Source organism: Dermacentor variabilis, chromosome 6 (assembly GCF_050947875.1).
Source record: "Dermacentor variabilis isolate Ectoservices chromosome 6, ASM5094787v1, whole genome shotgun sequence".
NCBI classification, from domain to species: Eukaryota; Metazoa; Arthropoda; class Arachnida; order Ixodida; family Ixodidae; genus Dermacentor; species Dermacentor variabilis.
Window position 1 is genome coordinate 170,762,445 of NC_134573.1, and position 23,799 is coordinate 170,786,243.

The 23,799-nt window shown below is 49.9% G+C and overlaps 1 protein-coding gene and 1 non-coding gene across 3 annotated transcripts; both read left to right on the forward strand.

The window, feature by feature from the left end:
* Positions 1-7,676: 7,676 nt before the first annotated feature.
* On the forward strand, positions 7,677-23,177 carry LOC142585765 (uncharacterized). 2 transcript variants are annotated; one of them, XM_075696752.1, is made up of 5 exons: positions 7,677-8,399; positions 13,918-14,055; positions 15,174-15,237; positions 20,818-20,881; positions 22,180-23,177. In XM_075696752.1, the coding sequence occupies exons 1-5, from the start codon at positions 8,181-8,183 to the stop codon at positions 22,955-22,957; spliced, it is 1,263 nt and encodes a 420-aa protein (XP_075552867.1). In that variant the 5' UTR covers positions 7,677-8,180; the 3' UTR covers positions 22,958-23,177. The 2 variants fall into 2 exon arrangements, with proteins under 2 accessions (XP_075552867.1, XP_075552866.1); XM_075696751.1 differs by lacking the exon at positions 7,677-8,399 and adding an exon at positions 11,941-12,947.
* On the forward strand, positions 16,531-16,603 carry TRNAV-AAC (transfer RNA valine (anticodon AAC)). Its single transcript has one exon. It is a non-coding gene; the product is annotated as a tRNA-Val (tRNA).
* Positions 23,178-23,799: the final 622 nt, after the last annotated feature.

Here is a 23,799-nt window from a genome sequence, read left to right on the forward strand (position 1 = left end):
GAGGCGAGCGCCATCTGGTGGTGCTGCAAGGAACCTAGCGGCGCGCGTGCTCCGCTGTGATTGGTTGACCTATCCGGCAAAGGAGCAGCCAGGCCGCAGCGCTCACGGTCACGAAACGCGGCTAGGTTCGCAAAAAAAAAAAAAAAAAAAGCTTAGCTTTTAAAAGTTCATCTGTGCAGATTTACGGAAAACAGGAGAATAAGTTAACATTTAAGGGCGTACTGAAATGATATTTCACTCTCTTTTTTTTTGCGTTAAATGAAAATCCGAAACATCTAAACCCTTAAAAGGACGCTAGCCTCGGAGCGTCCTAAATAATGTAGCTTTCCCACAGCCAGTGTCGGTTTCGTTTCTGTTTTGACGTCATGCCGCGGAATGGGGTCACGTGGGATAAGGACGGTGCGACGTTATGACACTGGGCCTCTTCGATTTTTGGAGTTCTGGCAGCCCGCTGGGAGCCAGACGGCAGCCAGCTAGTTCCGGTTCTGACAGGAAGTCACGTGGGCTGGGATCCCAAGACAACCCGAACCTGCCCGAAGTTTGCAAAATCGAACGCCGGTACAGCTGGCCAAATGTAAACATGCTACCAGCATGGCAGCGCCCGTCGAGGCCGACGCGCGCTCGGCGTAGTCGGCCCATTAATGCGTTGCCAGCTTGAAAATATATAGTTGCATTAAGGCATACGATCACTGTCGCGCGATTTCGCGCGACTCGGCGCAGGACGCGTACTCGGCCAACCTCGCCTTGCGCAGCGCAACAGATGGCCTCCGACGAGGCGGATGACAAGACGCGAAATCGTGATTGTATACTCGAAAGCGATAGCTGGAGGATCCCTGCTCGCAGCGATCACGTCGACCACCGGCGACAATGATGAGTTGGCGTTGTGTCATCACAAGACATGAAAAAGCAGGTTATCGGGTACGTCTCTTACGCATAAAATTTCGCGCCAACCTGCTTGGGCTTCGATTTCAGAAAGTTTGTGGTGGCTGATGGTGCTTCTCATTTAAGGAGCTGGGGACGCGGCTGGCGCGTGAAAATGCACGTCACCTGTGACCAGCGAAACGTTTCACACGAAAAACAACATTGATCGCAATCATGAGAGCAATAAGCCAATGTACGTGTGTCAAAATGTACCGAGTGCAATCAGTGTATTCTTAGATCAACGGCCTGCAGTTCGAACACATATCGGTTTCGAGCTGCCACCTAAGCATACGACGGAGAGACGGAGCGAACACGGGCTAACTGCAAAGCCTTCGCTAACTGCAGAGAAAGGAGAGATATACATATGCGAGATATGTGAAAAGGAACGCCACCAGAGAAAGACGAACCCTAAATGTACCGCAATGTGTGAATGAGCGTCTACAGCTTGCGTGGAACACGATGCAGATAACATGCACGCATGAGAGCGCGGCGCGCTGTTCACCGCCGCGAAGAAGCAATCAGGGGACACACACACACAAAAGCTTCAAACGGTTCACCACGGCTCGTATCACACCGCTTCGCGATGCGGGACGGAGCGTTAACACAAAAAAAAAAAAAATAACGCTAAAAGTAAGGAAATCCGAAGGTGACCGCAGACAGTTGGCTGAGCGAGGTAAATTTAAGTCCTCAAGCGCCCGCGTTGCAATCCGTGAAGTCCCCGTAAAGATGGCGGCGAGCGCCCATCGCCTCTTTTAGTCGTCTGCTAGCCAGAGAACTTCCAGAGAGCAGCCAGACCAAAATCGTCCTGGCAAGTTCTGGCAGCCCGCGGGTAACCAGAACCGTCCAGCGCGAGCAAAACGAACGCCCGGCGGAAGTGCGTAGCGCGGTGGGCGGAGCAACCCGAGAAAAACGAAGACGCTCTGGCTGGCTCTGACAGCCCGCGGGTAGCCAGAAGTGGAAAATCGAAGAAGCCCACTATCGGGGGCAACTGGAAGCGTTTGTCAAAACTTCGCGAGGTTCTGGTCCCGCGCAGCCACCTTCGGCGCCATGATGTCACTACAGAAACGAAATCGAAACTAGCTGCAAATAAACCTATTCACTTATTTAGGGAATTCTGAGGCCTGCCAGTATTTTTTCGGGTGTTTGGAGGTCTAATACCTTCATTTAATGGGGGAAAATAAGTAGTCGAAATTATCATGTTGGTACTGTAATACGCGTAACAAATGTCCGAGTTTATTAGACACAGGAGAAACTTTATTCGATGTGAAAGACCTGCACTATTGCAAGAGATGTCTGCGCACACATGCTGCGCACATAACCAAGTGGTCTCTGGCGGTATCGTCGAGGTAAGCGGCATCTATGTTGTTCCATGTTAAGGCTGATCCCCATGAGAGCGGCTTTGTGGGCGACGGCGACGAGCGACGGCTTCGAGGGACAAAACGGGCCGTCGCTTGAACAGATCGCTCGGTCTTGTCGCTCGGTCATAGAATAAAGAGCCGGCTCGGTTCTAGAAACCTAGAATCCGTAGCTCGTCGCCTGGAAGTGCCATGAGCGACTAGCCAATAGCGGGAAGCCGGAATTGGGTGTACATCGCTCAAATACTACCGAGTGTCTCACGGAAGGAGCAAACAACTGAATTTTTATGCGCGCAAGGATAAGAACCTACTGCAAGACATCAGAAGTATTTTATGCTGCTTTTTACAGTAAAATACATTAACTTAAAGTAATAAAGCACTCGTCGCCCTAGTTTCGGCGCATATGTTGCTGTCCTCATACTGGCAACACCGGGGAGACGTCGCTCAATATCGTCGCTCGCATGGGGTACGACTTGTATAGGGTACGAGCGAACGCGACAGCAATCTCTATAGCATCGCTTGTGGCGCGCAAGATCGCTTGCATGGGGTTTACAGTTTAGTAATCGAGTGTGGACTCGGACACTGCTTTGAAAACGTGCCATGCATGCAGTGCTTCGTTTTGTGTACATGTTATCGTCCTTGTGGAATTGTGCCGTGATTGTCACTCTGTGTTCGTGTCGTCTCTCGTTGAAATAAATTTTTTTTTCTAAACACAAGCGTGTCATCCACCCCTACTTCGCTCTTCAAATGACGCGGAGCTCAACCACCAGGCGACTAGCTATGGCGGAAAAGCCAGCCTCTCGACGACAGGAGGCACGAGAACGAAGGCGGTGGCGGGACGGGCCCGTTGGCGTCGTTCCGTAGCCCGGGTGCCGGGCACCGAATTAATTACGCGGTACGCGTCGGTCGCGGCTGTTCCGTCATGCGTCGCGCAGGACGATTCCTGGACCACTTGAATTTACAAGCAAGCACCCCGTTTACGAATTGGAATTGTCCCTATTGCTTTCCTTGGAAGTTCTCACGGAGCGAAATGTCGGCCGTCTCGCAACAATTAAAACCTTTATCGCAAGCCGGCAGACACACTAGGTAAAATATCGGAATTTCGTTTCCACACACGCCGTGGGACAGGCACGGTCGCTCTAGCGCTCCCCGTACCGCGCCTTCTGCCTCTGATCCAGTCTTCTACCAAGGGCAGCATAAGGGATTGGCCAAGGACTGCTACCCCCGTCAGCTGCTGAAGAAAAGAGCGCCGTGCCTCAGAGGTTTCCTAGGAGAATGCGCGTGTCGTGGCATGACCCAGATGGTTGCATGCCTCCCAGCTCATTCGTCGGTCTCCGAAAGTCTTCCGGTTGTGAAAGGACGCCAGAGGGGTGTCCTTTCACAGGTGCTTCGAGCAAGTTTATTCATACAGGTTCCTGAAGCAGCTTTTACGTTGTTCTAGGTTTGCTGCCCCTTAATTGTGTATTACGTCTAAAGATAAAGCGATAATAATTAAAGTGCATATATGTGTGCCACATAATGTGTGTTCTCCTTCGAGGCACTTCCCACTTCCGGTGTTGAGCTGGCGGGATTTTTACCGAATTTTGAAGTTAACGAGTGGGCGGGTGGCCGTAGCAAGAGCATATTATTCGGCGATTAAGACGTCTAGGTGCTGCACGTTCCTTCCAGACAGGATCAGGGCTACGCAGCGAAAGGCAACTCGGTTTCAAGCGCATTATCGAAAGACCACTAGAAGATAAATGTTATACCATAGAACGAGCACTCTCCATGGTCGCCACAGCGAGAGGTCTTTATCGACGAGATTGCTGCTCCGGTAAATGTATATCCATGGGATATCGCAAGCAATAAGCCGTTCGCGTGGTGATCTACGTACTTTACATCTACGCACAGACACTCCATCATCTAATGGTCACTTGAGCAAAGGCCATTGTGAAGCATTCCATTGTGAACAAAAGAGCCGCTTGTATGAGCCTGTATTCGTCGATATGTCTTTTTTTTTTACTGTGTTTTAATTTGCCATATACATAACGATGTGCATTTAATGACATGCATGCGTGCTACTTGCCGTAGCGTCATACGGCTGCTGACACGTGCGCGTACCGTTTCTTTCCAGAGCAAACTAACTTTGCTGAACTTGTTTTCCCCTCAAACAGACCTCGACCGAGGCCAGGGCCCGTTCCGAGCGCAGATACCCGCGATCGCTTTTATAAGGTTAGCGGTCATCTCGTCCCACCACTGCTACCACGCGCTCCAAAACCTAAGTCTGCAGACTTGATGAGGCGCCGGTATATAAAGTTAATCTTCGTCGGGACGTCGTGAAAGTGAGCGAACGTGATTGCTCCAAAAGAATTCGCTCGCGGGACTAGATGTAACAAGTTCGTGCAGCGCAGAAATAGACAGGACATGAACGAACGCAAAACGACAAAACTACGTACGTCCTTTTGTGTTCTTTCATGTCCCGTTTATTTTGCTTCTGAATTCCCCCAGCGTGGCACCGACTGAATGGAAGATTCGCGGAAGGATTACATGTGTTTGGTGGGCGAACTCTCGATCGTCCATTCTCGGGACACGCAGCCGGCTCTCGTTTCTGATTGGCTCACACGAGCCTTCGGAGCACAGCACGGAGTTGGTGACTTCGAGTTGGACTAAAACCCCTTGATAATTTGAAAGTAGCGACACTCTCCTCCTCACGGCGCTTTCCTCCTCGATTATCCTCACCCGCCGGCTGCGCACGGCAATTAAGCTATTCCTCCTGGGCTCCCGCGGACGGGCCGCAGGATTCTATGGAGGCGTGTTCTTTTGGGCCAGTTGCGCGCCCCACTGGGGTTCAAAATTTTGAGAAACGCTAATAACAGCATCGATAATGCTGAAGGCAACGTTTATGAGGAGGTTGGTTTTTTCTTAAAGCCGTATGAACGGGGTATACCGATGTAAAGGGAGCTTTGGGGCGAGTTCTATGCTCCAGACAATTTTTCTGCCACATGATCAGATGCTTTACTTCGTGCGTCTGATCTAGTATTGCTTGTGACACATCCCTTTGTGCGCGGTTTATTAAGCGAAAGCCTTAGACCTCTGTTTCAAGGTCCCGTTGTGAGCTACAGAAAATATCACGTGACCAAAGAAAGGCGGGAAGCGAACCAAAGCATGTGCAGCCGCGCATAGTAGATGAATAATGATTAGCAAAGTAATGATGATCATTGATTGGATTAAGATGAATTCGGGTGTATTAAGGAGCGTTAAGGTGGATTAAGGTGCATAAAGGAGGACAAGGTTAGATTAAGGTCGATGAAGGTGGATGAAGGTGCGTTGAAGTGCATTAAGGACGATTATAGTGGATTAGGATGGATTAAAGTGCATGAAGGAGGATGATGGTGGATTAAGAAGGATTAAGGTGCATTAAGGATTATGGTGGGCTAAAGTGAATTAAAGTGAATGAAGGAGGATAAGGGTGGATTAAGGAGGATTGGGGTGGACTAAGGTAAATGAATGTGGATTAAGGTGAATTAAGGACGATTATAGTGGATTAGGGTGGATTAAAGTTAATGAGGAAGCAGTAGGGTTGATTAAGGAGGATTAAAGTGCATTAAAGGGTTAGAGTAGATTAAGGTCGATGAAGGTGGATTAGGGTGCATTAAGGAGGACTCTCGTGGATTATGGTGGATTAAAGTGAATGAAGGAGGATTAAGGTCGATGAATGTGGATTCGGTGGATCAATGTGCATTAGGAGGATTGTGGTAGTCTAATCGGTCTAAATACTCAATGAACCCTAATTCACCGTAGTCCACCCTAATCCACCTTAATGCTCCTTCATCCACCTTAATCCAGCTTAGTACTCCCAATCCACCTTAATACAACCTAATCAACGTACATCGCCCCTAATGCACCTTAGCCTACCATATAGGGTCTTATTTTTCCTTTATCCATCCGCATTTATCATAATCCGCCTTAATCCTCCATCCACCTTAATCCTTATTCATACACCTTAATCCAACGTTATCCTGCCTAATAGTCCCAATCTACCTTAATACACCCTAATCCACCTCTATCAAGCACAATCCATCTCCATGGTCCCTAATCCATCTTAATCTACACTAATCCAACCTAATCGGTCTTAATCCCCTTTTATCAACCCTAATTCACCTTAATCCACATTAATGGACCTTAATCTTACTTTATCCACCTTAATCCTCCCTAATTCTAATTCATGCACCCTATTCCACCCTAATCGGTCCTAATACCCTTTCATCAACCCTTCACCATAATCCGCCTTAATCCTCCTCCACTCGCCTTAATCTTTATTCATGCATCTTAATCCTTCTTAACGCACTCTAATCCACCTTAATCTTCTTTAATACACTCTAATCACATTAATCCTCCCTAATCCACCTTATGTCAACCACTAATTATTCATTAATTGGGTAATCATTCTCTTGATTATTGTGATATATCGTGTCCGCGTGAACTGAAACAAAAAAATTGGACCTTTATTTTTTCTTTTTATAATCAACCCATTATCGCGAAATGAATGAAAATAAGTTTTTATAGATTCTTTATCAATCTAAACGAATTCACTGTTTATCAATTGCGCTCTGTTGGACGGAGCGGATCTTAGCTGTGGCCATTAGTCTTGAGTTTGCGCATGCTTAATTGGCGCTGCTGTTGTTGTAGTACTTCTATTGAATTTATTTACGACCACCATCCTTGACTACTGTCGTGTGTGGTGTAAGGGGTAGGGTGAACGGGGAGTATAGGTTGACGGTAGCTCAGTCAGCTACAGGCGCGCAGAAAAACAATATTATAGTCTTCCTCTTAGACTTCCTACGGGAAGGCGACTTCATTTCAGACTACGTTTATTTCAGTATTCTTGAAGCGTTAATGACGGAGAAAACAACGCCATTTAGCATGTCATGTCAATGATGAAGTTTCTTTTTCTTTCTTTTTTTTTCAAGCTGGCGCAATCGTTTATTATTCCATATACGCTCAAGTCGACTCGAAAAAGAAAAAAAGGACGTAACCACTCGGGCGTACATTGAATTAGCGCGAAGGAAGGCATTGTGTTATGTTTACATTGCGGACCTTGTCTCATCCCCTGTTGTGGGTAGGTGCCGTGTACATATATCTAGAAAAGACAGTATAACAAGAAATTTGCAAATATTTAGCCGTTCAAAGTGACTTGTGCTCACTGCCAAGGAATCCGGTCGCTGTAACTATATATACATACATGACAACCTGCGGTGGCATTTGGGCCTTTCCCTTCGTTCGCGAATTTTTCGGCTCACAGCTGATGGATTCAACGCAGTGGACAACTTGGCGGTGGTATATGCGCGTGGGCTCAACGGCGGCAAAAGAGAAGGAAGTTGTCGGCGCGCACACACGACTGTCGCATGCATTTCGCGAACGTTCCCTGCTCGTGCCGACTAACGTGTTCACGTCGCCGGCCGAAGGTGTCGTAACCGAGTCGCTCCCGGTGTTCACCACGTTCCGACGGCGCGTCTGTAGCTCTCCGGACGGCTCCCCCTGTGCGGACAACCGCGCCAGTCGACTGTGTGCAAGAGCCTCTTCCAGGACTGTCGCGGAAGGACACATCGCGACCCATGAGCTCCCGAGAAATGCTTGATCGTGGGGACAAGTTTCCTTCAGCTACGAGTGCCTTCGCGTGAAAGACTCGATAGCCTCGCGTTCCCCGCCGTCTTATTGGCTCTTTACTCCTGGTACACGTGTCCGTGAGCCATTTCTGTCGGGCACACGTGCACAGTTCAGAGCTCTCCTTGACACTGGCGGTCGAAGCGTACGAGCTAGTGCAAGCCTTGGCTGACAGAAGTGTCGCGAACTGCGTGCCCTCGTGCAGCACAGAGTGCTTGTTGTCGCGGTTGCACTGCGAGTGCACTCGTACTGCACCGGGCCATGTCGGTGGCGGACGGTTGCTCTCGGCGCCGCGCGCGCACGTCGGCCAAGCAGTTCGAGCTGATCCTGGACTTCATGGAGCGGCACCCGAACCTGGCCACGTCCCAGCTGGACTCGAGCTACACCGTCAGGGACCGAAAGCGCGAGTGGGCCCAGCTTGCCCACTACTTGAACAGCCGTCGCCTGGGCATTCAGAAGGACGTCGACAAGTGGAGGAAGGTAGGGCGTGTAAGCGTATGCAGTACGCGTGTATGCATACATGCGAGCTTCGTGTTTGTAAAGAAGAAACGTACACGACTTCGCTAGAGTGCGTGGGTAGATTACTAAAATAAAAAAAATAGTTGGGTTATTTCTCGTCGAGCTACGTCAATTAGCGGCTGCAGTAATCATGTGGCTTCCTGCTCAACGCCAAAAGGCTCCTGAGGACGTATAGAATCGTGGTCGTCTATGCAGAACCAGCGGGATGGTGATAGGCAAAGGTATGGCATCGTGGCCTGGAGCAGGGCTATACCGGTATCGAATAGGCTGAGCCGCTGGAACAATCGCTGCCCGGTGCATTTCATTGCGCTCGATATTTGTCGCCACCCGTTGCGATGGCCCAAGTCGCTCTGCCGCTGGGCGCGATGTCGCGGGTTCAATACCCGCAGCATTTCGACGAAGAAAGAATTAAATAAAAAAAATATGCAGATCCCACGCACTGTGGGAATCTATGTAAGCGAAGCTTTTCGCGCTGGATGCTTTCATTGACGATAATTAGCGGCAATGTTGACGGCTAAAGCTTAATTTCTTCAACGTTTAGGCTATAGCACGAGAGTGGTGAGTTGATGTTAAACGTCACCTTGCGTGCACCACCGCCGTATGTCTGCGTATTACACAGAACACACGGGGAGAGGCGTTTGCTTGAGGCGTTGTTGTGCGCCATATTTTATAACATCTGAGAGGGTTGAGCGTTGTCATTTCCTCACATGGCACACCGCATTGTGGCAGAAGGGGCTGTACATGTCAAAACTACACTCGGATTATGAGGCAAGCCGTAGTGGCGCACTCCGGATTAATTTTGACACCGTGATGTTCTTTGACGTGTCCCAAAATCTGTGCGTTTGCTATTTCGCCCCCGTCGATATGCGGTTGCCGCAGTTGGGATCAAATCGACGACCTCTATAGCAATGGCATAGCCGCAAAACTAGCGCGGCGGCCACAGAAGTGTTGATTTGACGGTCGACCGCTTCCGTATATAGTGTCTCCTGGACCCTGCGGTTCACTTTAATTAATGTGGCTCTGCTTCTGCACGCACTGCGCAATTTGTCCGCTTGACATATTTGCATGGCGCTTATTTTTCAGAAATAGCAGCAACGTATACTGTACCATAGATTGAACTTAAGCTTATCCTGTTTCCCCGAAACCGCTATCGTATAGTAGTGGGATTTCCTTGCCTTCTCCCGTCACCTCCCCCTCTCTTGTATGGGGACTTCCTCTTGTCATCTCTACAGTTCTATCTGCGTCCCATCTGGCCTCGCACGTTAGTAGAAAGGGAAGCGCTGCAGTTTCTGCAATGCTTCTGAGTAGAGTCACGGATAATTACAGCTGTCAAGCGGCTAATGCTGTGACGGCCAGGGAGCTCCAGAGGGCGTGGTGCACATTCGACGCGGTGGGGTGAAAACGAGTTTCTCCTGTCACCTTTCCTCTCTTACTCGCGCCTGTCATGTATATACACGCTCTGAACCAACACCACCTGTTGTCTGAACGCCCCCCCCCCCCCCCCCCGACGCGGTGTGCGCGACAGCAGCAGCAGCAGTGGGAAAGTCGAAGGAAGAGGCAAAGAAAGCTTCGCTTTAAAAACAGGGAGGCTAGCGTATATATTCAGATGCGAGCTAAACACAACCCCAGGGTTTATCCAGAGCGCACCATTACGGCATCCCTCTTTTAACCCACTGTTCAGTCTGGCGACGTTAGAGCCACGCATTAGAAAAATACATTTGACGACCTCTTTTCTTTATGTTTAGAGATATGAACTTAAAAAAAGCGTTTGACATCTTTGTGGTACCGCTGCTATCTCGTCGCAGAGCGGGAATAATAAATAATCACTAGAACATTGTGCAGACGCACTGTATAGGAATTGACGTTCGCAAAGCCATAATGTTTCTTCACTCAAGCCAAGATCCTTATTTTTCACTTGGCTATAGCTCAAGTGAGCGTTTCAATAGTCGCAAAGTCGACTCGCCGTAGTGGCTTGGCGTAGCGCTGCTAAGCCCGAGGGCGTGGAATTTCATCCCGGCCACATTTCGAAGAGGGCTAAATGCAAATACTATATACTATGGTGCGCGTTAAAGAACTCCAGGCGGCGAAAATTAATCCGGAGGCTGAGGCATGCCTCATAATCGGATCGTAGTTATGGTACGGTAAACCACAGAATTTTACAGCGAGCTATATATGGCTAGCCGATTCGTCCGTCCGTCCGTGTGTCACCTGTACGCCGGAAACTCCTCCGGCGCAACCCCATGCGCATGCGCGAAAAAATAAAAGAGATAAAGTGCGCGATTGGCTGTGCCAGTAGTGACGTCCTTGTTCTCCGTCGCAGCCGAGCGCGCGCGCAGCAGTTGGTTCTTTATTCTATGGTTTCTCTCCGGCTCCGAAATAGGTAGGTCACGCGTCATACGTACTCCTGAGGAGCAGGCAGCATTCGATCAGCAACGCCGCGAGCAGAACCGGGAACGAGCTCGTCTACGACTTCGACACAAGGTGTCCTTAGGACCCATTGCAGAAATAAAATTTCACCACCACCACCACCACCGACGCAACCATCGGGCGGTAACCCGCAGCGTTGTTTGAAAAGCCCAATTAAAGGCGGTCCTCGTTTCTATAGGAGGACACTTACTTTGCTTTCAAAGCGAATAGCATCGTCTACATTGAGCAGTTTTTCTTGTCTAATTGGCTGACACGAGGCGAGGAATATGCTCACGTGGACAGAGTTTCTATGGGGCCGAGCCAGCACAGTCAAACAGATAACAGGATGAGAAGGGTGGTGCCGGTGTCTACGGTTGGTCCGTTTTCTCTTGCTTAGCTTTAAGGTGGCTGGTCGAAAATCGCGGCGGCGTGCCGCTAAAACGGATCCTCAGCAAAGAAGAGTTGGCAAAGTGATGTCGTATACGCGCCCAAAGGGCTCGATAACGTTGCACTGCAACGCAAAAATGTTTATTATACGCAAATATGTCATGTTCCCCGGCAGCTCCGACTAACCAGTGCCAGAGCGATCGGTGAGCAACAATCTTCTATTCCTTTCGTAACGTGGCACTGCCCGGCTATTCAGAAAGAGATTCAGTTTTGTTCGGCATATTAATGCGCTTTTAAAACGTACACGTCACTTTGACGCTTTGAGTTTTCGAGGTTTTATAACGCAGTGTGACAGAAAGGCGAAGTGAGCGCAAAAACGACTGACCAATAGCAGAAGGCTAACGGTTAAAAAGGCGCCGAATCAGAGAGAACTGTGTTTCTTTCGATAAATGTCTTGCGCTCGTTTTCTTCTCTCACCTGTGTGCGCCTCTGAAGTCGGAACGACGCGTCGTTTACCGAGCCCTCTTTTTCGCTCTGACTGATGTGGGGAGGATTCGGACGAGAGCTACGGCGAAAGGGAGAGTGGCCGCCGGGGCCAACGCTTGCCAGAGCGGCGAGCAGCTTATCGAAAATCGAAGCCTTCGTTGAGCCCCGCGCAGCTCGCCCGCCGACTGCGGAGCCGGCGCCACTCTACGTCGGCTAGCGAACGCGAGAGGGCCCCCAAGCGAATCAAGGGCGGGGCCAACGCGTGGAGGAGAGGGCTTCCCAGCTGCACTCACGATCGAGTCCCGCTCGCTCGTTACTGCTGTCGCTTCTTCGCCGGCCCGACGTGACGGGTATGCGTTCTTCGCACAGCTGTCGAGCCGTTTTCGTCGGGCAGCAGAAGCTCGGAGGCTTGGACGCGAGCGGAGCCGCAACGTGCTTTCGCGGCCCAATGCCGATATCGACTGAAGCGCTCGCCGCGCTGCAATGGCTGCCACGGTCGTCGGCTGCGCGATGGCGCCAGCGGAGTGCTCTCTAGCGATCGCTACTGCCGTGTTCAGGATCGCGACTCCCGTGGTCGGTTCGTCATCGGCGGAGACAACGGGACGAAGTCGTTGGTGTTTCGATGTGTGTGCCGTGGCGGTGTGCCGTGCGTTGTTGCACACTCCTCTCGACGCGAGGTAGCCGTCAGCTTTGAGAAACCCGTGAAGCACAGCGATATGGCTCCAAGGCCAATATGCAGTTGGGTCTGACTCTATAGTCCGTGGCCTACGAGACTGTTGGTGAGCTGCCGAATGTTACGGCATGCCCGCGAATTAGAAATTTCCAATCCTCGAATGAGGGTGAATGACAGGTTTCACATGCACGTGTAGACGTTGCGTATGGGGTCGGAGGGAGGAAATACGGAATCTGTGGGACGCTTGGTTGACTCTGCTCTTCAGCCGAGCGACGTAGAGCGAGTGTGAACACTCAGCCGCGTTAGTATATACGCGACGTATGGCGCCTCCGGTTCGATGCAACGAAGCAGCGGCTACTAACAACAAACGCCGCGCCAGTCGCACGTCGGCGCGTCAGTTCGAGCTTATGCTGGATTACGTGGAACGACACCCGTTCATGGTGAGCACGCGCTTTCCGGCGTCGCTTTCGGCGCGCGAGCGGCACTGGCAGCGACTCGCCGAGCGCCTCAACTCCGAGGAGCTCAACCCGCCCAAGGGCATGGACCGCTGGAAGAAGGTGAGTGCCCCTCCAGCGGCAAAACCGGTCCGAGCCGGATCCTGAACTTGGCTCTCGTGCTCACGAGCGACATTTCACGCGAAAATAACGAGGGCGAGGCGAGTCGACTTGACGGGACTAAATTCGATGGTCGCGTCCGTGTTAACGCCAGCGGGTCGGGTCGGCGTGGGTCGTGGCGGATTGATGCACTCAACCTACTTAGCGAACTTACGTGAAATCACGGCGGTTTTGCCCCTGAGTCATCTGGACTTCTGATTCGAAACGCTTTCAGCGAATTCGTGTAAACCAAGCTCGCGGGTCGGGTAGAGTCAATCCGTCTGCGCGTGGCATGTTGGCTCAAAACGATCCAATTTGACAGGGAGCGTGTAAACGCAATCGGATGGGGCTGGCGGTGCTGTGAGCAGGCAATTGGAGCTGTGTGTTTGCACAATCTGGCGAAGCTGCAAGTCATTGCCAGGCCACAAACGAGTTGACGCAGAGTCGGTTTTCGCTGCGTAATCTTGACTTCTGATTCGACGCGCTTACGTCGGGTTCGGGCAAACGTTCCTTTGTGTTCGTCTCCTGAGGCAAGCTCTGTTAAAAAATAAGTATGCGGCGACACCAACTTTCGCACGTGGCTCGGCTGTTCGTCACTATATAGCGTGTCGTAAAATGGCCGTTGTGATTTAATTAATTGCGGTTTCTTGATGTGGTGCGCCGCGTAGCAATGTGTTTTGTGCTGCTGATAGCCATCATTTTTACCAACAATCAGCGTCTCTGACCGTATAGAGTTTCCGTGACGGTTGCCGTTGCAATATGTGGCGCCGAAGCTATCGGTGCTCGTAAAAGTGACCTGTGTCGCAAATGTAATCAATTTTAGAAGCGATTTCATGCTGTCCCGTCACTTGCGCATTGGATTGCGACACAGTCTCGAAAGGCGTAAAAACTACACAACGTTTTCAAGAAAAAGAATTTTATTTCTGCATCGCAGACATGGTTCGACTGGAAGTGCAACGTGCGATCCAAGGCGCGCTCGGCGTCGGGCAAGAAGTCGCTGTCGCCCCTCGAGGAACGCCTGATCGCCATCACCGGCCTCCTCGACTCCGACGACGCACCCTTGGCGCGCAAGGTGAGTTTACTAGTATTCTGATTTCTTCACTGCTAACGCTTGTACAATTCATGTGTATCATTTGAACATTCGAGCACTGTCCAACTCGAAGATCATTTGTCTAATGCGCGCCAGCAAATCACGTTCGCCCATTTCTGTGACGTCACGGCGGAGGGCAAGTGTAGCGCGGGTCTTGTACAGTGTAGCGAAAGCTACGTGTTGTGTCTGCAGAGAACACACGCACACACACACACACAAAAAGCTCCCCCATTAGCCTCCTGTAATCGCCCTTCACGCGATCACGAAACTTTTCACTTACAAGAAACGACAGGTATGGCGTGCACACATGCTGGGAAAACCCGGGGAAAGCGGGAGATGGAAATTCAAGACGATGAGCAAAACGAGAACAATGTAAATGCGGGAGCCAGCGTTTCGACAAGTGGACTTGTCTTTTTCAAGACGGCATATGCTTTCCTCGGCACAGTACATATAAGTAGGGTTTTTTAGAACCCTACTTTAACAGAACCCTACCTTTAGAAGAACCCTAAACCTTTAGAAGAACCCTACCTATATGTACTGTGCCGAGGAAAGCATATGTTGCCTCGAAAAAGGCAAGTCCACTTGTCGAAATGTTCGCTCCCGCCTTTACCTTGTTCTCGTTTTGCTCGTCGTTTATGCACATGCTGTATTAATTAGTTGCTTGTAGGTTTTATAATTTTTCCACGTTGCATTCTTATTTTCCACCGGAACTTAAGTATATCGTGAATTCACGTGTTGTCATGGCCGTATACGGATTGCCGGAGTGAAATGTATGTGTTATCATTTTTCTAGTAGGTGTACATCGCGAAAAGCCTAAGGCGAAAACTGACGTGCCGACACACGAGCCCAAGTATCGATACCCTCTTACTTCTTGCACACTTTTCCGGCCGTTGAAAAAGAAAATGTACTACTATTACTACTACTACTATTATTATTATTATTAATGCTACTCGTAGTAGTAAGTAATAATGGTAAAGTTAGGATGTCGCGAAGCTTTTGCTACAGTATTCTCTCCGGATTGCATGCAGAGGTAACATAGGAGATTGAAAGTTGCGGGGCTCGTTCTGCAGTACATATTTTGCCGTTTCAATTACACACAGGACGCCTTGCCATATCCAGAAGTGGTCTACGAAGTGGAGGATTCTTCTGTTGCTGCGTACGTTGGTGAGTGCATTTCACGTCGGAGGATGCCTGTGCAATATTTCTGGTGTTCTACTTTTTTGTATGAGCACGGCCGCGTTAATTGTAACGTGATGTCAGGCGGAGAATCGCCCAGGTAATCCCGTGCGCACAATATGTACGCAATTCGGAGCAATTAAGCGCTACTTGTGGGAAAGAAATCCAAGTAAAATATGAAATGGGCATCTTGACAGCGAACACCAGCAAATAGCAGTCTTCACACAAACACACACACACACACACACACACACACACACACACACACACACACACACACACACACACACACACACACACACACACACACACACACACACACACACTCTCTCTCTCTCTCTCTCTCTCTCTCTCTCTCTCTCTCTCTCTTCAACAACAGTTCGAAAAAATATGGTGGATGTTGCTGGGGCAGCAAATGTGCTGGGCCAGGAGGCATGAGTTTATCAAAGATACCCGGACTGGAGCCTTTTCGGGCTAATAGATGTTATTTCATCCTCCTCCTCCTCTTTCGAGAGACGCCTCGGGGGGGGGGGGGGGCAGTGGCGTAGCTAGGTCGTCTGGCCCCCGGGGCAAGCTTTCAAGTCACCTAGATTTCAAACAACATAAAAAAAGAAAAAAGAAAACTATGCTCATCTTTCCTTTAATCAGACTCGATCAATTTCTTGCACACATCGGGCGCAGGAATTACTTGTGAAAACTTTTTACTAGATCATCTGTCTTTCATTACCGCACATAGAAGTAATTACTAATGTCATCTCTTAAATTAGGCTATCTGTAATCAACTCAAAAAGGCTAGTTTATCCTATGAATTCTTTAAAGCGATTTTTTTTCAGATTCTTTCGGAGGCTAAGGAAAGGGAAAGTCTTGCCTTCTAGCGTTGCTCGTTGTTATCTTTCTTGTGCCGCTCAACCTACTCTAATCTCACTACGCACAAATTGTGTTTTATTTTTTATATTTGTGAATTTATTAATTCATCACCAATACCAGCTCATTGTGCCTGCCGAAATGGCAGCACGAACGTTGGAACATATTGCGGAAGCAGACGACAGCGGACAGGTTAAAGCTAGCGCCACTCTGTCCGGACGTTCTGCTCCTAGCGGCGAAACAGTCCAACTGGATCAGGCGTGCGGTGCAATTGGAATCTGTGCAGGTCTGGCGGTCAGTAGGCCGTGCTCCCTTATCGCTCCCTTATCGCTCCCTACAATCGCTATAAGATTTGCTTTTGTCAAATTTAGCAGCAGCAGTATTACAACACAACTAGGAAGCCGTGCTTAACCAGCAGTGCTTGTGGTGTAGTGGTTATCACATCCGCCTAACACGCGGAAGGTCCCAGGTTCGATCCCTGGCAGGCACAGCTTTCTTTTTCTTATTTTTTTTTTTAAGCAAGGAGCCAAGTTTGTCGAGGTATGCAGGTTTGCCACCGTTTTCATTATATATTCTTTTTTTTTTTTGCCTCACTGTGTGGCGGGCTGCTGGGCTCAGGTGGCCACCAAGAGCTGAATTTCATCTCGTGTCGCGTTCTCATAGTGGAACTCCCAGGAAATAATAATAATAATAATAATAATAATAATAATAATAATAATAATAATAATAATAATAATAATAATAATAAAATTATGTTAATTAATATTAGGGCTGGCAATTTATTGTGCAAGTTCTGATGCCCGCGACTCTATACAAATCTTGGTCAGCAAAAATTGTTAGTATATCTAAAACTCTGTACTTATATACACAGTATATAGTTAAAGGGAACACTTGAGTGCAGAGCATGTCGTCCGGATTTCGCTCCCTCGCACGAGTGCCATATCGCCTTGATTTGCAACACATAAGTTGTGGTTGGTAGCTCTGACTTCTCTGACAGCTAGTGCATTGATTCCACAGCCACTTGCACCTAGTCTGAACGCACACTAGACTGTACATTGCATTGTGTTGCTGCTCATAGCTTCATTCTGGAGGTATTTCGGGAAAATATCATAAACGGTGATGTTCTTTCAGTGCACATTTGCGAAAGTTATTTCGAAAGTTGGTGATAGTCTCAGGCACGTCGTGAGCACTACAGACTAGCAGTTGCTATGTGCGCCATATTAATTCATCATATAGTTAATTATAATTCGTTGAAGGTGCAATTCAAACTGTGGTTTAGCTTTTGTTTCTTTGGCTAGTCCTTTGGCTTCGACTTTGTTGTGTGCTTATGTGTTGAAAAGATAGTGCTCTTTTAAGTTAATATATGCTAAACATAAAACAAAGTAGGTGACGTCAGGTGACGCTAGGTGACATCAGCAAGGGTACCCTCCTTTGTCGTTTATACTATACACCAGGTGAAACCACTGCATTTCCATTTGTTTGCTTTCGCTCCCAGTGGGTGCTCGCGGAGCACATATATATGGTGCTGGCGAATTATTAATTTTTTCTAGTGTGAATTCTATTAAAACAAGAGTCATACTTCTTGCCCGCCTTCTGTAAAACCAGAGTCGTCGCGGCGAAAGAGTCAACCACTATTTCATGCAAGGTCTGCGCTAACTATGTAAGGTCTGCTATTTCAAAGCTACATACGTAAATCGCACGATCCCGGCAGGGAAGATACGCCGTTTTGTTGATATGCCCTTGAGGAATGTATGTAACACCGTGCTTCTTCTGCGTCCGACGGAACACACACAGCTGGTGAATGCCCACCCTTCCTGTATGGACGATGTACTTCCTCATATTCCTCCTCCTCAAACCCAACGCTGGTTAAATCTCAGAAGGGGGTGCGCATTCGCGATCCAAGGCCAGTCGAGGAGGTGGAATGGGGCTTCGAAACGGTGGGGGCTCTCAAGGCGACGGGACCCCTTCAAGGCTGTCTTGGGTGCCGGGGGTTCTTCGATCCAAGGTTGTTAGATGCACCCAAGGACCATCCGATCACTTCTGCTAACGCAAGGCCGCCGAGAGGAACGCTGACTAGAGCTGGGCGAGCGGGTGGAACCCTTTCGGGAGTCTCGGAACGTCGACGCAGGCGGTTCCAGGTCAAATATGGGGTTAAGCTCGTTGCTAACGGGGTGAAACCCTTTCGAAGTGAAAGGGTATGGGCGCAGAGCGACGTAAACTCGGCATTCCCGAAGGGGTTACGTAGAACTCCTTCTGTGAAAACTCGCGCAGAACCGAAGGGTTGAGCCTTGACCGAGCTCCGCGTGACGTTAAAGGGTTCGAACTCTTAGGCTAAGCCTTTCGAAAAGGAAAGGCTTGAGAGTTTCCGGAAAAAAAAAAGAGTTTGAGCTCACATAACGGGTTAATCTGGTTGACATAGGCGGCAGCGATCTCAACCCACTCCTTCGACACCTCGTGTGCGAGCCAGCTTCCGCGTGGGTGGATCTAACAGTTAGCGCGCATCTCGAGACCATGCACGAAGCACGCATGGTCTCCGTAGCTGAGAGCGTGGACGGGTGCGTTGGCGACGTTTATCCCGTCTACTAACCCCTTATAAACTGCGGCTTTCGGAACCGAACGGGTTAAAACGGGGTCTGAAACCGGGTCGCCGTTTGTTCCGCGCTTCCGGAGCCCCGAAGTTGTTGACTGCGTGCTGCTGTCTTGGTTCGGAGAGGGTGCCCCAAGGCTAAATCCACCGAAGCTACGCCTTCGAGGTCGTCCGATGGGGCGCCCAAGGACGTTGCGTGAAATAGGGGAGGCCCACCTTTGTCGTCTTCGGATTGTGGAGACGCGCGCTACCTGGAGCGGTAGAACTACGCTCTCGTTCTTTTTGCGGTGTGCTGCCGTCGGGAGATGAGCGCCTGCCTTTGCCCTAATTTTTGTTGTTGCTGTTGTTGTTGCTGCTGCTGCTGCTGCTGCTCGTTTGAATCCGCTTAATTGCGAGCAAAAATAAACAGTCTTTATGCTCGTGTGGACGTGTGACCAGATGACACTGTATGTCGTTCTTGTATCGTCGAAAAAACTACTGCGTTCTGTGTGTGACGTCTGGTAAGTTACAGTGGCCCAGTCATTGTCGACGGCGTATAGTTTAAAGGAACCGCGTATAGATAACGAGTATGTGGCCACTATCGCGCGTAAGACAGCAACATCGCGAGCGCTAGCGCACTGTCACGTTACCCCACTTCAGCACCTTCTTGCACAGCCGAAGGGGACATTTATTTTCTTTAACCTTTTATTTAATACATTTTTGAAGCGACTTTGCGAACGCCCTGTATGGAGTGCGCACGCTAGCGCCCGGAATAACGCCGACGCTGCACAACGGTTTCAAAGAGCGCACTTCCACTCTGTGTTCGGTTGAACTCAGTGAAGGGCCGGCGTGACCTTCGGCATCGAACAGTGGCCCTCTTCCCGTGAGATCCCAGCAGCCGCGTTTTTCTCTGCCTCTTTACTTTTCCGCGTCTACTCCCCTACGGCGGGGTGCTGCCTTATTGAACTCGGCCACGGTTCGGCACGTCTTTGAGGCGTTCGGGCGATTCCACTTTGCCATCCGCAAGGGTGGGGCACCAACAACCAAGACAACGCGTGATGTGGGTACGCCCAAATATAGCCCATCTAATACGTGCATCGTATAGTCACACGCAGAGCGATAAACCTTAATATGTGCGCAGTTTACGAAGGGAATTTCGGGCTCAATCAACCTAGAACAATAGTCAGCTTCTGACCCTGAAGTTATACGATGACGAAATTGAATCCTTTCCGCACACTGTTCCACAAGCTGGAGCATTTGTGTCCATATAATTCCGATGGTAAAATAAAAAGAGAGGGAAGTCGGAGAGAACTCTGGTGTGCGACTTGCACCAATTTCTCATCGTCTGCATGAAGTCTTACGTTAATTGTTTCGGTGGCAGGAAGACGAAGACTACGGTCCTGAACTGAACGTGTTGCTCGACCTCACAGACGAGGCCACCCGCAGCGACCTACAAGAATCGTTCTATGCGTACAGAAAATGTTTCTTTGAAAATAGGCACTGCGGAATGGAGCTAAGTGATGATCACCGTTCTTGTTGGTTCGTTGTCCGCGTTGTAAATTCGAATCTTGAGAGTGAGCTGTCAAAGGCCTTCAGTGTTTACTGCTCGCTGTACTTCATGACGGCAAGCTATAAAGGGATGCTCGAGCGTATGGAACAGGAATTTGTAAAGTATATGCTCTTTACAGTGCGGGGCAAAGTCGAACCCATCCTTTTCTGGAAAACACAACGGCCATGCCTCTCGGACGCAGCACTTAAGCTGTTTATCTTTCCCGTATCTAGCGTCAGCATGGAGTGCAGATTTTCGCAAATCAAAATGATAAGCAGAAACATACAGACATCTCTGCATGTATATATGCATGTATTTTCACAAATATCTAGTGAAATTAAGTCGGCACACTGCCAGCTTTCTAATGTTACTGTCTCCTTCCATTATATATATATATATATCTATATGGGGGGGAGTTGTGGTAGTAGTTTTTCAAAGGGCCAAAAATGCCGATAAAGCGGTACTGTTAAAAAATTATTGGCCTCGATAAGTGCCGAATTTTCCAATGAAAATAAATGCCGAGAAATGCTTGCTGAATTAAAAAACGATAAACAGAAAAAATTCATTCCTACTCCTATCTCCCTTGCAGCCGGTGCGGCAAGCCGGACGGAAGCCAGTGACAGCGCCGAGCCTGTTTCGGACCTTGTGCAGAGGTGAGCGTTTTTCGGCAATACCTGACACGAACGTTGGGGCACAAAAGTGTAGAAATTCTATTCCTTTTTTTTTCTATTCATTTGGCCGCAATAAGCCCATATCGCCAACGGGCACGAGTCTTCAGGCCACGCCCACTTCGCCAGTCCGGCACGTGATATCACAGAGCAGTAAAAACTGCGTATGGCGAAACGACGTTTACGAACTCGTTGTGCAGAGCAAAAGAATAATCTATACATTTTTGGGGGGATGGGCGGGGGGGGGGCGGTAATTTGCCTGTGGCAACGCCGTTTCGAAAGGAATCAAGTATGGCTGCCCCTCTGATTCTTAAAGCGCTGGCACTCCGTCGCCTACGACGTGAGTGCAGGGGGCCAGACGGCGCGTTTGACACGAAATGACGAAATTTCGACGGCATTTTCGCCTCCCTAAGGAAACGGTGCAGTGGTGTGGACGCTAAGCAGGTTTAGCTATGGTGCATTACTGTGCGGAAATGCACCTGGCCCTGCGGCAAGGACCCTTAGATCCACATATATACTTACACCGTTCACGGCTACGTCGTCGGTATCCCGCAAATGGTAATGGTTTTACGGGGCAAACCAAAACTCGGTTAGGTAGCTCTAACAGTGCCGCATTGTCGTACGGCACTACGCTTGACCGTATAAATGTTGCCATATTACTGCAAGGGTGATGAAGAATCGTCGCGGCTAAAACTATGTCAACATGCCAACATGCATGTTTGCACGTTACTACATTAATAAGCGGGGTAATATGAAGACGAGCAATTTCAAATTTTTAGAGGCAGCCCATTACATTTGCCCTAAATAATCTTTTTTTTTTTGCGCATAACAATGTTAACAGTATGAGCCCTAAAGTTTACATCAATTGGAGTAAAATTCACCGAAGTCAAGAAAAGTAACTGCGACGCTTGTTGCAAGCGTGTATAACAAATGACGCCTGCAGCCGAAATTCAGTATATGCTATGTCGTCTCCGCAAATTTTAATGGGCATTGGTGCTACTCTCAGACCAGCGGCGTAGCCACCAGTGCCCGTCCTCTCCCCCCCCCCCCCCATTCCCTGGCAACGCCTCTCTCTGAGATCTCACTAAGGATATAGGAAATACGGTCACGCCCGACTCTTTCCGTTATTTATGATAAGGAGCTCCACTTACCCATAAAGATGCAAAATGTTCACCTTTATAATAGTTACCCCGTGTGGCGCGGCGTTGTTTGCTACGCTTGTTTCTGCGTTAACTGACAGCCATATGCGACATTCTGTGTACGGTTCGCCGTTTCTTTTGCAGCGGTTACGGCGAAAGCCATGGCGAATACATCGTGCCCACTTCGGAGACGTCGACCTCCGGCAGCGCGACGGTGGTGCAGGCACGGCCCGCCAGCACGGCCTCCGCTGGAGGCCCGCCGCTCGTGCTGAGCGACGTCCGCTCTCTGGCGAGCGGGCCGCACACCGCGGTCAGCGTGAAGATGGAGGTGGTCGACGCCGACGACGTCGACGAGGAAGACGACTCGGACTCGGACAGCGAGATAGACGCCAACGAGTCGCAGCAAGCACCCACCACGGCCGCGGAAGACCGCTCCCCGCAGTTCTGCTGGACGCAGCGGGAGGACAGACCGCCGGGCCGGCCGTCGGATGTCGCCGGTCACTCGACGCCCCCCGGAAGGTCCGGCCGCAAGAGGCCCTCCGCGGACGGCGGCGACGCGCTCGGCGCCGCGTCGACCGAAGGCCTCAAGGCGAGGTTCGAGTTCCAGATCTTCTCCGCCACCAAGAGGAAGCTGGAGGCCGACGAGCGCAGGGCGGACGCCGAGGCCGAGTTTTACCGGCAGGAGGTGAAGAGGTCAATGACCTTGGCCAGCCTGCACGTGGAGGAGCGGCGCAAGATCGCCGCCGTCGCCGACTTCCATGCGGAGGAGCGTCGCAAGGCGGCCGCCAAAGTGGAGATGCTCCTGGAGCACAAGAAGTTCTACATCGAGCAACAGAAGACGGAGGTCCTCAAGAGGCGCCTGCTACAGCTCGAGATCAAGAGGCTCAAGCGCGATCTCGGGGACACTGGAGGTGCTGAGTGACTGTGTGTGCCGTAGGAGGACACGCGCTTTCCTTTTGCTCGTATCTGAGCACAGAAGGCGCCTGCATATGGAGACAGACAGCGCGCGTCGGTGACTGAGAAAGCGCGAGTTCGCCCTTCCACGCTGCACCACAAGGCTGGACTGCCAACGCTGGGGGTGGGGGGGCGTTGTGCACGTTCCTTGTGTGCATTTTTGACAACGAGATTGTTGTGGCTGCATTTCTCCTGCGTCATCATTTATTCATTCTGCTCCTGTGCCAACCACAGTGACGGATGAGTGCTGTCCAAATAATTTGCATATGATATCAATGTGGACTAAATATAATATGTCGTCTCTCTGAAGGAAGCCACTGCGCAGTAAATGCTCCTTTGCCGATGCTAGGGCGCTGGCGGTATACACTGCGATGACAGAGAGGAAATGTTGCACAAAGACATGCTGCGTGACTTGTGCAATTGGTGCCTTCTATATGTAACAATTATGTGGCACGCTGTTTGTGCTCAGACAGATTACGCTGCTCTTCGTCAAAGCTATACGATAAGAGAGAGGGAGAGTTTATAGGATGGTGACGTGTGGCAGGTTTTGAAGGCAGCTTAGCCAACACCACTTGGTAAAGCCCTAGGGCACCTCGATGCCTTCTTCATCCGCCGCAGTGGGCGAGAAAGACATCGAGGCACACTGCTTATATTCGGTAGCGAAAACAATCGCTGCGTCGCGTTCCGCGAGGCAGCGATTTCGTCTTTTCACGCGCTTAGTCATGATCTAATTCGTACACGAAGGTTGCCCAAACGGCATGACGCGCGTCACATTTTAGGCAGGGGAGCTGCCCGTTTTTTGTTCTTTTC

What these genes read in the sequence shown, in the direction of transcription:
- LOC142585765 (XM_075696751.1), top strand. Translation starts at nt 12,711, where the DNA reads ATGGCGCCTCCGGTTCGATGCAACGAAGCAGCGGCTACTAACAACAAA. An exon ending in ACGCACCCTTGGCGCGCAAG is followed by an intron (nt 14,056 to 15,173) that starts GTGAGTTTACTA and finishes AATTACACACAG; the next exon opens with GACGCCTTGCCATATCCAGA. An exon ending in TTCTGTTGCTGCGTACGTTG is followed by an intron (nt 15,238 to 20,817) that starts GTGAGTGCATTT and finishes TCTCCCTTGCAG; the next exon opens with CCGGTGCGGCAAGCCGGACG.